The 12319-nt window shown below is 57.1% G+C and overlaps 1 protein-coding gene across 1 annotated transcript; it reads left to right on the top strand.

The window, feature by feature from the left end:
- Window positions 1-264: 264 nt before the first annotated feature.
- Window positions 265-5495, top strand: EDN2 (endothelin 2). The gene is made up of 5 exons (XM_044236378.1): window positions 265-328; window positions 704-860; window positions 2379-2501; window positions 3426-3524; window positions 5090-5495. Exons 1-5 carry the CDS (start codon window positions 265-267, stop codon window positions 5181-5183), a joined length of 537 nt encoding a protein of 178 aa, XP_044092313.1. The 3' UTR covers window positions 5184-5495.
- The last annotated feature ends 6824 nt before the right edge of the window (window positions 5496-12319 follow it).

The raw sequence follows: 12319 nt of genomic DNA, 5'->3' as shown, positions 1-12319 counted from the left end.
CTTCCCTCCCGCCTCCACCCTCCCCTGCCCTCCTCCCCCACCCCACACCAGGGAGGCCAGCCAAGGCGTGCACCCTGGGGTGGAGGCGGTGTCATCGCTCTCCTGTACGGGGCAGGGCTGGATGGGCAGGGGCGGGGCTGCGCCTGGTGTTATAAGAAGCCGCCAGGGCACTGAGGCAATGAGCTATCAGCTCGGCTTGGCAGCAGGACGCTGGCGACAGGCATACTCCCTCCTCTCGTCCAGCCCGTGCGCTCCACCGCTGCTATGGTCGCCGTGCCCACTGCCTGGTGCTCCGTCGCTCTGGCCCTGCTCCTGGCTCTGCAGGAAGGTGAGCCGCCCCAGCCTCGCCTGCTACAGCAGCCGCCCCACCCCCTCCAGGGCTGCTTGCAGGTGTCTCCCTCCCCAGTTCCCAGTACCCACTGGTCAGCTGGGGGCCCTCAGGGGTGGGAGTCCTGCAGCCGCGGCAGCTCCGGGGAGCTTGGCAAGGACAGAGCTGCTGCGAGGCACCGGACAGCACTGGCCCTTCTCACCTGGCATTGCTGGGGCTTCCCCCAGCCTGGCCTGGAGCTCCTGAGCAATAAGAAAGCCAACTTCCTCGATTATGCAAGAGGAGGAGCCCGGCAGGTCCCCTATCCCAGCTGTGCCAGGCACCCTGACCCACCTCTCTGCCTCTCTCTCTCTCTCTCTCTCCTTGGACACCCAGGCAAGGGCCAGGTAGCCGCTGCTCCGGATCACCCCGCGCCCTCGCCCCGGGCCCGAGGCTCCCACCTGCGGCCTCGACGTTGCTCCTGCAGCTCCTGGCTGGACAAGGAATGCGTCTACTTCTGCCACCTGGACATCATCTGGGTGAACACCCCCGGGTGAGCGCAGGGATCCAGGCAGGGCTGCCGGCAGCAGGGCAGGGGATGGGGAATGTCTCAGAGTCCAGCTCTCCCTGGGCCTCCAGACAGGGTCACTGCGCTACTAGGGAGAATGACTGGTTATTTTTCCCGCTTCCACGTGGGGGCTGCCCCATCACACAGGGCTACCTTGGGAGAGTTCTTGCAACAGGCTGGTATTGGCCCCGCTTTCCAGATCAAGGCACTGAGGCTCAGAGAGGTCGGGTGCCTGCCCCAAGATTGCACAGGAAGGAGTAAGTCGTAGGTGGAGGCTCCCTCCTAGGCCGCAGCTGCTGAAGCTCACGCCCACTCTGCCATGTGGCCTCGGCATGATCTTCCAAGAATAAGACGCTGAATGACAGCACCCATGCCTTGACGGTGCCAGGCTCTATGCCAAGCTCGGCTCATCTGTTATCAGCCCGCGAACCCCTCGTCCTCCCCACGATGCGGGCGCTGCTGCCGTCTGCAGTGACAAGACGAGAAGCCTGGGCTGTGTCACCTGGCAGCGCTGGGGTGGGAGCCCAGGGCTGTCTGCTCTGTCTGCACCCGCACAGCCTCCGGGCCACTGCATACTTCGAGCTGAAGTTTCTCTGGGTGTTTGTGTTTTTTTTTTTTTTTTTTCCTTCCCCAAATTGCAAAAGGCAAGAGAAGCTCTGCACGTAAGCGTGTGGAGATAATCCGCATCCAAACACTCGCTCAGGGCGGGAACGCTGCCAGTCCCTGCGTGCTGGGTCTACCTGGGAGTCATTACAACTTCAACCACATTGTCTAAAATTAGCTCTGGCACCCGAAGGTGCTGGTCCAACCGGCCACAGGGCCCCTGCCCTGCCCACAGCCTGCCTTGGCCAGACTTTGAATCTGAAATCAATCCCACCTGATCTCTCTCTCTCTCTCTTTCTCTCTCTCTCTCTCTCTCTCACACACACACACATGCACACACACAAGCGCTTGCACACACTGTTTCTAAGTCAGCGTGCTCTAAGTAAGCCACGTTTATCGCCCTCCGGGCAAGGGATGACCAGGTGAGGGCAGCTTAGCTGAGAGCCTGTATGTTTACTTCTGTGAGATGGCATTTCCTCCCCTCCTCCACGGGGACCAGCCTGGCCCTCTCCATCAGCTCAAGTTCCTGTCTGGGAGGGGCTGGGAGGACTCCCCACTTCCCGACTTAGGGAGGGAGCACTGTTCTGGCACCTCCTCTCCATGCTGGGAGGCTTACTGAGTGGGGCCGGGGGTGTGGGAGCAAGCAGAGGCCCAGAAAGGGGGAAGGACCTTTTCCCCGACCACCTGGCAGCCAGGGAGGGGCCTGCACTGGGCCCTCTTGAGGTCAGGGGCTGGTAACGTTTTTACTTCCATCCAAGGGGCATGGGTGGCCATCCCTGTGTGTGCTGCGGACACTCTCTGCTTGCCAGTGGTCGGAGTTTATCTAATCCTCTCCCTCTCTCCCCCTCCCCTCTGCTCTCTCCACCCTACACCACTACCTTGCTGGCTGCCTGCCCACAGACAGACAGCTCCTTACGGCCTGGGAAACCCGCCAAGACGCCGGCGCCGCTCCCTGCCGAAGCGCTGTGAGTGCTCCAGCGGCGGAGACCCCGCCTGTGCCACCTTCTGCCATCGAAGGCCCTGGTAAGCTGGCACCCCGCCTGCAGGGGCCGGGGGAACAGGGCATCTGGAAGACCGGCAGAGAAGCAGAGTGGCTACTGGTGGGGGAGCAGGGTCCTGGGAGCCCATAAGCGGCCCCCCCTTTCTGTGGAGAGCTAGTCACCCCAAGTCCCTCCCACTGCCCAGCACTGGGGGCTTCTGAGAGCACCCCACCCTCATCCTGGGCAGAAGGGACACTCTCCAAGGGACAACAGAAGCTGCTCGGGCACAGAGGGGATAGGACTTGTCCTGTCAAAGGAGAGGGGGGACTGCAGCCTCCATCTGTCTGCCCAGGGGCGCTGAGCTTTGGCTTCTGAGCTGCAGCGTGGAGCGCTCTGGAGCTTTCTTGGTGGAGAAGTAGCAACTAGACTTGGGAGACCGTGGCACTACCCCAGGGTTGTCACAGAGTTGCTGGGGGTTGGAGGGCAGTGGGTGGGGCGCTCTGCCAAGTCTCTTAACTCTCTGGGCCTCAGTTTTCCCACGTGTAAAAGGAGTGGGAGACTGTGTTCCTTTGCTTGTGCACCTGGAGGATTTGGGGAAAGCAGAGACTGGCTTCCCAGTCCCAAACCTGCCCTTCCTATGATGATTTATGAGAAACTCCTCCTCTGAGACTCAGGCTGTGGCCCCACCCCTGCCTCAGTTTCCCCTCGAAAAGAACTGTGCTCAGCTGCAGGTGGCTGGATTCTGGGAAGGCCGGGCCCCCAGCTGCCTCTTTCTGAAGCTAAGAACACATTCCCGGCAGCTCAGTTTTCCTCAGCCCCCACCCCGCCTGGGAAAGGAAGGATGCCAGGTGCACAGGGGTGGAAACGGATCTGTTTGGGGTGAGAGTGGGGGGGCACTGGGCCCACAGCCAGGTGTTCTCAGGGCCCTGGACAGCCCCTCACTTGGGTCCTAATGCTGTTCACTCAGGGCCGAAGCTGTGATAGTCCCAGGCAGCAGGTCCCCTGCTGACGTGTTCCAGGCCAGCCAGAGATGGACGCCCGCAGGAGAGCTCCTCCAGCAGCTGAGGTAAGGGATGCCTGCATGGGCAGAGCACCTCCTGTATGCCTTGCACGTTACCTTTGTTCTCCAAGAAGGTGGGACTAGGTCCTTACTGGGCACCAAGGGAACTGAGGCTCAGAGAAGTGAAGGCACTTGCCCAACATCCCAGCGGTCCATGACAGGCAGCTGGCCGGCTCCAGAGCCAGGCGTCTTAGCTGCTGTGCTCTCTGTCCCCACTAGGCCTGGAGGTTGATTTTCTTAGGGAGGGCGGAGGGACTGTGATGGTGGAAAGAAGGAGTCGGATATTCATTCAGACACTCACCAGTGTCTCCTATGCGCTGGGTCCAGAATGCTCGGTGATCTAGCCTGTCCTCTCCTCCCTGTCCCAAACCGGATCCCCTTCCTGGCAGCCCCAGCATGGCTCAGCGCGAGCCCGGGCCCATGGGATGTGCGCACAAAGGTCTGTCTCACCACATTGACTTAAGAATAGAGCCCCCACATCTGGCCGTGCAGCCGAGGGGCTGAGGGGGCAGTTCTGAGCCAGGACTGGCCTATTTGAACCCCTGCTGTGCCACAAACAAGCCTTTGTGACCTTGGGTTTATTGCTTCACTTCTGTGTGCTTCAGGTCCCCATTCTGAGCCTGGTGCATCAGGGCAAGCCATCTGTAGGGGTCGTTGTGAGGGCGGATCCATTGACATAGGTGGAAGGCACCCAGTGCGACCTCTGGAGATGTTAACCATTCAGACCTCTGTCCTTGAGGCTCCTCGGAGCTGGCCAGCACTGGGGCCCAGCGTGGCCCCCTGGGGGCTCCCATCTTTGTGGGGAGGCTGAAACCTAGAAGACAGCATGGGATGGGGAAAGGAAAGGGAAGATCCAGCATAGGGAACTGTCCAAGGACGAGCAGAATCTAGAATCAGACTTTGCAAGCGCACAGCCTCTGGTAGTGGACGAAGAGCTTGCTTTGCCAACTCATTCTCATCCTCACACCGGCCAGGCCTGGGTTTATTTTATAGGCTAAGAAAGGGACTCGGGGAGGTTGCCATGCTTGCCTCAGTTCCCATAGCTGGGAACTGCAGCCAGACTCCCAGCTCCAGGCTAGAACCCTTGGAGTCAGGACAAGACCCTTTGGATGATGCTGGAGCCCCTGCGAGGGGCTCATCCCAGTTCAAAGGGCAGCTAAGACCCATATTTGTCTGGGTTGAACCACTTTGAGCGGGACCTTGAAGAATGGGAATTTTAGTCCATGGAATTTGGGCGAGGGGCGGTAAAGAGCCTAGAAGGAACGGCAGGAGTGCCGATATGGAAGCGGGAAGGCAAGTCACAGGAGGTACACTGTTCTTGGCCCTCCGGTCATTTGGGCAGCCTTTGACATTGAACATCAGCTTCATCAAAGTCCCCGTGGGCAGAGGAGATTCTAGTACCTGGCCTGTCCCTGATGTGCAGATTTTGTTTTCAGGATGAGCTGTGGCTGCCCCTGACCCTAGAGCAGCTGTGATTAAGGGGGTCAAGTCCTCTCGCTGCTGCCTGTCCTGGGGAACACTTGGGCAGCCCATACCTCCCAAGATGCTAAATGGACCCTTCTCGATTCCAGGGAAATTTCTGCCACCAAGATCCGCTTTGCCAGACGACACCAGGAGGCAGAGAGGGAGCCGAGGCCCACGTACCCCAGGCGAAGGAAAACATAGCACTGATTGCCAGATTGCCAAGGAACACTGAGAAGGAGCCTGTGTGGGGCTTCGAGGAGGAGCAGCCCAGGGCCAGGGACCCAACCTGCTGAGGCAGCACGAGATCTGGCCTCCTTGCACGGGTGAAGGAGCTTCTCCCAAGTCAGCTCATGTCCTCACCCTACCCAGGGAAGCCTTCAGCCCCCAGGCTGCAGGGCGGCCTCCCCCCACTAGTCCCAGCCCCACCGCCCCGCTAGAAGGAACTACATGAGGAGCGTGCTAACCCAGAGACCACGTCCTGAGAAGTTTCCTGTCTATTGGCTACAAACTGAGATCGGCGAGCAGTGGTGGACCCTCAGACGGAAGCCAGCGCTGGAGGCTGGACGGGGCTGGTGTCCTAGGCAGGCCCCGCCCATCCCCTCCAGCTCTCCCTCCCCAGAGTCCTTCCACCCCCATGTCCCCAGGATGCTCCTGGTGAGAACGGCCTGCTCGGCTTCATCTGTCTGTATATAACTTATTTCCTCTAAGAACGTGGAGGATTCTGTTATTTATTTTAATGTATTTTTTAAAGACTCTTATTTACCTGCAAACTTGTGTTTTTAATAAACGAAGAAGTGTTATTCTGATATTTTGTCTTGGCTGAAGCAGAGGTGGGGGGCCCCCTCTCAGGAAGGGGCTGCTCGGAAGTTAAGGGGACACAGGAAGGAGAGAGAAAGGGTCTGGGGCAGTAGCCAGCGCCCAGGGTTCTATTCCCCCGGGCCCTTGCTGGTCACCTGTAGCTGCTAACCCAGCCTCTCTAGGCCCTCGCCTATCAACGTGACTGAGCAGCCATTTGTGGCTTTGAAATCCAGGATTCTGGGACCTGTGTTCCCATCGGGCCAGTCACTGACGGCCAGGCCTTTCCCAGGAGCATGTTTGGAAGGAATCAAGACCCACTTCTGCTCCAGCAGCCCTCACCAGGAGCTGTCGTGAGGCCCAGAGTATATCTGTGCGGCAAAGGCTGTAGCCAGGTGGATCTCAAGACTGTGTGCAGCCCGAGGGACCTGTGATGGATGCTATGATGGTGCTACGGCCTGGCCCTCACTCGTCCCTTGCCTTGGCCCTTGCCAGTGAACAAGAAGTGAGCTTCAACCGCGGAAGCCCAGGGCTCCAGGCCTGGGTCGACCAGTCCTGCCAAGGCTGGAGAAGCAGCCCACCCGAGTTCCAGGGTTGACCAGCAGTCAGGATCACCCCTGCTGACAGCTGCCTGGACCCACAGCCTCCCTGTCTGCCAAATCCTCCTGTGACAAGCTGTTCCCTTTTCTCCCGGCTGGGCTGGGCTGGGAGTGGCAGGTGGCCCAAACAGCTATTGCAAGATAATTATTTACACACTGTTCTGATCCTGCCTTGTCCATGAAGCCAGCCCTGACCCCCTCCTGGAAGGATGTCATGCCACACATATCGAAATCCTACTGTGTACTTGCACTTGACTGATATTAACTGCATCTCGGTAACCTGTGACAGAGGAATTTTTATTACTCTGTTTTAATGATGAGGAAATTGATGTACGGAGAAGGCAATTTACTTGCCCAAGGTCACACCGTAAGTGGTGACGTCAGGATGAACCCAGAGTCTAGGGTACATATGGATGGATGGATGGATGGATGGATGGATTTTTTAAATATTTTTGATGGAATTCACGGATCACCACTGCAGCATGACCTGGGATAAATCTCTTTCTGGGCCTCATCTTTTTTTCTTTTTTAATCTACAAAATGGGAAACAATAGTCTCTAGCTTGTAGGACAGGTATGAACATGAAACAGACTGCTGGGTTCAGCCCTCGGCCTGATAAGAGGCAGAGGCTGCTTGCTAGGCCGTCAGAAGTGATTCTGTAATGAGCAGAACAGCCCTTTCGCTGACGGACCTGAGGTGGGCGGCTCGGGGAAAGAGGAGTGGTCAGAATAAGACTCCTGGGCAAAGGGGCTGCTCCCACAGCCTCCGAAGATGAGTAAGACTCAAATAGGAAGAGATCAGAGAGGGAATTCCAGACGGAGGGAACAGGGAAGGTGAAGGTATGGTAGCAGGATGGACAGAGGCGGTTCCCATGGAGAACCCGTGTGGCTGGAGCATGGTGAGGGAAGAGCGGCAGGAGATGATGCCAGAGAGACCTCGAGGCCAAAGCAAGGAAGCTGGACCCTCTCTTGTGGGCCACAAAAGGGCTATGAGCCACAGGGGACCTGATCAGAGCTGGACTTTGGAAATATACCACCAGAGGGCTGCACAGGGTAAGAGTGGACAGGGAAGCAAGTTCGCCCCCAGCCCTCAGTGCTCCACAATTCATCCTGGGTGGTAAGGGTTGGAGTAAGGGGGCCGGGAGTCAGGGCACGCCTCTCACATCTCAGCAGAGTCTCATGCCAGGGGAATCTCACGCCTTCGCAGCCCAGCATCCCATGCCAAATAGCCCTGCCCCTGGAAAATGCCAAATGAATAGCCAGTGGCCAGGCTGGGCAGCTGAGTAGGGCAACCCCAGGAAAGCAGGTGTGAGGGAGGCCTGGGAGAGGGAGGCTGAGATCGGTTGAGGGTGTGTCAGAAGCCCAGGGAAGGAGGCATCCACTGCCCTTGGCACAGGTCCCTATAGCCCTGGCCAGAGTTCAGAGATCAGAGACCCAAATGATTAAGTCACAGAGATGATTAAAGGGAAGGGAGGAGACCCAGGAGGCAGGTATAGGAAGGTGACGGCGCAGTCTCTCGGATCCTTATTCCCGGGGGAATGGGGGCCTCCAGCTCAGGCCCTGCACTTTAGGGGGTCCTACTCTGGCCTTCTTCAGTCACCTGTGTCTCCACAGGACAAAAGGGGTCATGTGTGCCTCAAGTCTGTGCCTGCTATGAGACCACACTGCAGCTAGCAGGGGCCCCAGAAACAGGGTGGAAGGTAGGACGGTGTGCAGAAGGAACAGGGGAAAATGTTGGGGGAGCAGCTGCCAAGTCAAAGCAAACCCAGGGAAGCAAGACCTCAGCCCTTCGGGAAGCTTGTCCAGAGTTCGGAGGACAAAATCTCCCCTTTTCCTGGCTTTTTCTGCCTTTGCCATAAATACCTAGCTTGTTTTGTCAAGGCTTTGTGAGTCAAATTTTTCCTTCGGGATAGACCAGAAGGGGGCACAAAATGACCCAGATTGACTTGGGTTCATGCATGGATAGAAGCCCAGGCAGAGGGGAGCATGGTTCTGAGTCCGGGACTTGGCCGCCCGACGCAGCGCCGGGCTGCAGGTGAGGCCTTTCAGTCCTGGGGGGGCCCTCCCCCCACAGTTCAGAGAAGCCATCCGCTCATGAATGGTCACTCTCTGGAGACTCTTGTGAGCAGGACAGACTCAGCTCCTGGCCTCACGGGGCAAGAGCAGAGCCCCTCAAAACAATAAAAAACCAAACACCCAAACCAAAAACCATTGTTAAGTATCAAGATAAAAATAATAGCTAGCGTTTATTGAGCACACTCCCGAAGCGCTTTATGCACACGAATTTCTTGGTTCTTTGCAGCAACTTACACTGCAGGTTCTGTCATTTTAGTTTGTGGCTGAGCCAGGATGTAAAGCTCCACATGTCTATGCCTTACCGCCTCTCCGAGAGGACATCCACCTGGTGATGGGGGTCCCTGGAGTGGGAGAACCCAGGGAGGCTTCCCGAAGGAGGTGACATTGAGGCCGAGCACAAGGGAGCCAATTAAGTGAAGGAAGAGAGTAGACAGGGGTGTCCGGGGCAGGTGGAGCAGTGGACGCCAAGCCTGGTTGTGGAAGAGAGCCATTCTCAGCCCCTTTCAGGGAACGAAAGAAGAAGGGGGCCCTGGGGAAGGCTGGAGAAGGGAAGGCAAGAGTGGGCTGCGCCCTCCTGAGCCCCAGATCGGGCCCGAGCCCCCAGCATGGGAGAAAGGGCTCCAAGCAGGGAGAGCTACAGCAGCCGTCACTCCCCATCACAGCCTCAGACGATGTCTCCCAGGAGAATACTGCCTCGCTTGAGATGCCCTCCTCTTGTGCTTCATGCCTTTGGATCAAAGCACACTCGCTCCGCTCAAGGGTCTCACGGGTTGGCGGGAGGAAAGATGAGGCAAAATGATGGGACAGGAGGAGGGATATGTTACGGACTGCCCTTCCAGCTGGTTTGGTAGTGGGGAGGGTTTGGAGAATGGGCAGGGTTTGCACACTCTGGAACAAGGAAAGGGCATCGCTGCTAGGGGAAGGGAGTGAGGCGTGTCTGGCCAGAGCTTGGAAGGATCTGGAGTGAGGCAGCCGGCCTGATCAGCAGGGGCCAGGCTGGGAATGGCATCCAATGCCAGGAATTTGAGCTTGAGTGATGGGGACCAGTGATGGTGGCTAAGCAGGGGAGAGCCGGGGCCGGAGCCGGCCTTGGGCGGCTGGCTTGTCACCGTCGCCTCACCAGCCACTGCTTCCAGCTCATCAGGGCCCTTCCAGCCCCTCTCAGGGGAGAGCAGAGTGTGGGCCTCGCCTAGGCCTGCCAGGGACCTGAGCCAAGAGCCCTCAGCAGCTCGGAAGGGGGCCGTGTGCAGGCCCGCCCCAGGAGCCCTGGAAGAGGAATGTGGCCTAATTAATTCTCCGAAGCTCAGAGGGCCTCGCCTTGTGGGAGCAGCTGCCAGGACAGGCCTGCCAGGCCGTCACTAGCCCCGCCTGTCGATCACTCAGTGCTGGAGAGAGTGAGGGGGACAGCAGGCGGGGAGCCGGGAGACGGGGGTCCAGGGGGCCAGCCCCTAGCCTCCAGGCACACACATGTCCTCTGACCCCTTCACAGCTAAAAATACGACTATAGTAGTAGCCAATAGGCCTCAAGGGCTCACAGGGCGACAGCCCCTGTACGAAGCAGGTGGTAGGCACCCTCATCTAAGCCCCAGGAGGACCAGTGAGGTGGGAGCTGTCTTCCCCATCTTACTGATGAGCTTCCCGAGGCTCAGAGGGGTACGCTCTCCTGCCCGGGATCACGTGTTCAGAAAGCACAAGCAGGGCTCCTGGGATTTAAACTCGGGCAGTCTGTGTCTCAAGAGCGAGTTGTCATAACCCCTGTGTGCTGGGTCAGCTCAGCAGGGGAAATTGAGGCCCCAGGGATCTAGGATTCCGTTCCCAAGGACAACTGACTAAAAAGCGGCCCCGGGCTAGGAAAAGGGATGAGGACCTGATTCAGTTGCCTCCTCCCACCTTTCCCTTGGGCTTCTCCCTCCCCTGCCTATGACTTAGCCCCCGGGGGGGGGGGGGGGGATGCCCCAGGGTCACTACTCCAGGCAGGTGGGGCAGAACGAAGGGATCTTGTCTCCCTAGAGTCTCTAGCCATGGGGTACCATGTTCCAGAAACCCTGTGACAGCACCGGCGGCCGGACCTTGTGCCCCGAGACTCCTCCAGGGACCCTATTCCCCACACAGCGGGGACACAGAGGCCAAGGGCGGCTCAGGGGGTCAGGAAGGGGCTGGACCAGGATCTTATGGCTAGAGAGCGCAGAGCCATTACGGGCACCCTTACTGGCCTGAAGCAGACCTGAAGGAGGGCCGTGTGGCCCCACCACGTCCCACCTCCGGGCTCTGCGTCCCCATCTGCCGTGCAGGGGTGAGAGGGTTGTCCTGGGTTCCTCAGTAACAGCCCATGCTAACAGCACTCCGTGTGTCAGGCACCGTCCCAAGTGCTTCACTTAATTTTAAAATTTTATCCATAATTATATAATATATCATCCTAAGGCTGTCCCATAACGTGCAGGTCCCCTCATAGGTGTGTATTTAAGCTTGGTCAGTTTCCCACCAGCAAAGTGATATTGTGTGCTACATTTGTATATCAATTTTATATTCATTCCTAAGTCTTTTTTGCTACATATTTTTTTATTGAGACATAATTCACACATCATAAAATTCACTCTCTTGAAGAGTACACTTCAGTGGGCTTTAGTATAGTCACAAAGTTATACAGCCCATCACCACCACCTAGTTCGAGAACATTTTTATCCCCCCCAAAAGGAAAAGCCTTTGGCAGTCATTGCCCCATATCCCGGTCCTCCCCAGCTTCCGGAATTACCGATCTACTTTCTGTCCCCATGGGTTTTCCTCCTCTGGACATTTCTTATAAATGAAATCGAGCACTCCATGTGGCCTTTCGTGTCCCCTTGCACTTGGCATCAGGTCGTCAAGGCCCCCCCGCATGGCACAACGTGTGTCCGTATTCCATTCCTTTCCATGACAGAATGATAGACCATGGTAGGGATGGATTACGAATGGTTTATCCATTCATCTTCTAAAGGACGTTTAAGTTGTTTCTAGTTGTGGGGCTAAGCAGTTTTTAGCCCTCAACAACCCTATGGGGAGGTGCTCATCTGTCATCACATAAACAAAGAGACTGAGTGTCCCTTCCCAGGTCACTTAGCTAGTTAGTGAGCAGAGTAGGGGGCTTTGGCTCAGGGGGGCTTTGGTTCCACGGATTATGGCTTTGGCCATCCGGCAATAATGCCTCCATGCTCATAAAAGATAGTGTGCGTTGGGGCTCACGGTAAACTGCACTGCACGTGGTACCCATTGGACCTTGAGCAAAGGGTACCATTTCTCAGCAGCGTTTCTGAAGGTGGCAGAGCCAGGGTCTGCCAAGCAGGGCCCCAAGGTAGAACAGGGATGTCAGAACATCCAGTGATAAAAACTTGCTATCTTGGCACATAGGTGATTCATTCAGGAATGGGGACATCTCTTCACACCTATTGGGGGCCTGCCCTCCCCAGCTGAGCATCATTGACCACAGCCCAAAGCTCATTTTTCTGCCCATTCCCCTCACGGCCCCAAGGCCCTGCCACTGGGCAGCAGAGGAAGGACTCTGGGTGGCATCAAGGTCAGAAGTACAGCCAAGGCCATAATTGACCTTGGGTAGGTCTCTACCTCCTTGTGGCTTCCATCTATTAAATAATGGGACAAGAAATCTTAATGCTTTCTTTTTTTCTTTCTTTCTCTTTTTTAAGATTTTGTTTATTTATTTGCCAGAGAGAGAGAGAGAGCACAGGCTGGGGGAGCAGCAGGCAAAGGGAGAAGCAGGCTCCCTGCTAAGCAAGGAGCCCGATGCAGGATTCGATCCCGGGACCCTGGGATCATGCCCTGAGACAAAGGCAGACACTTAGCCGACTGAGTCACCCAGGAGTCCCAATGCTTTCTT

The sequence above is a fragment of the Neovison vison genome, chromosome 2 (genome assembly GCF_020171115.1).
Source record: "Neovison vison isolate M4711 chromosome 2, ASM_NN_V1, whole genome shotgun sequence".
In the NCBI taxonomy this organism is placed as follows: Eukaryota; Metazoa; Chordata; class Mammalia; order Carnivora; family Mustelidae; genus Neogale; species Neogale vison.
The sequence above is the reverse complement of the archived record's forward strand: the minus strand, read 5'-3'. Positions and strand labels throughout refer to the sequence as shown.

What these genes read in the sequence shown, in the direction of transcription:
- EDN2 (XM_044236378.1), top strand. Translation starts at nt 265, where the DNA reads ATGGTCGCCGTGCCCACTGCCTGGTGCTCCGTCGCTCTGGCCCTGCTC. An exon ending in TTCTGCCATCGAAGGCCCTG is followed by an intron (nt 2,502 to 3,425) that starts GTAAGCTGGCAC and finishes CTGTTCACTCAG; the next exon opens with GGCCGAAGCTGTGATAGTCC. An exon ending in GAGCTCCTCCAGCAGCTGAG is followed by an intron (nt 3,525 to 5,089) that starts GTAAGGGATGCC and finishes TCTCGATTCCAG; the next exon opens with GGAAATTTCTGCCACCAAGA.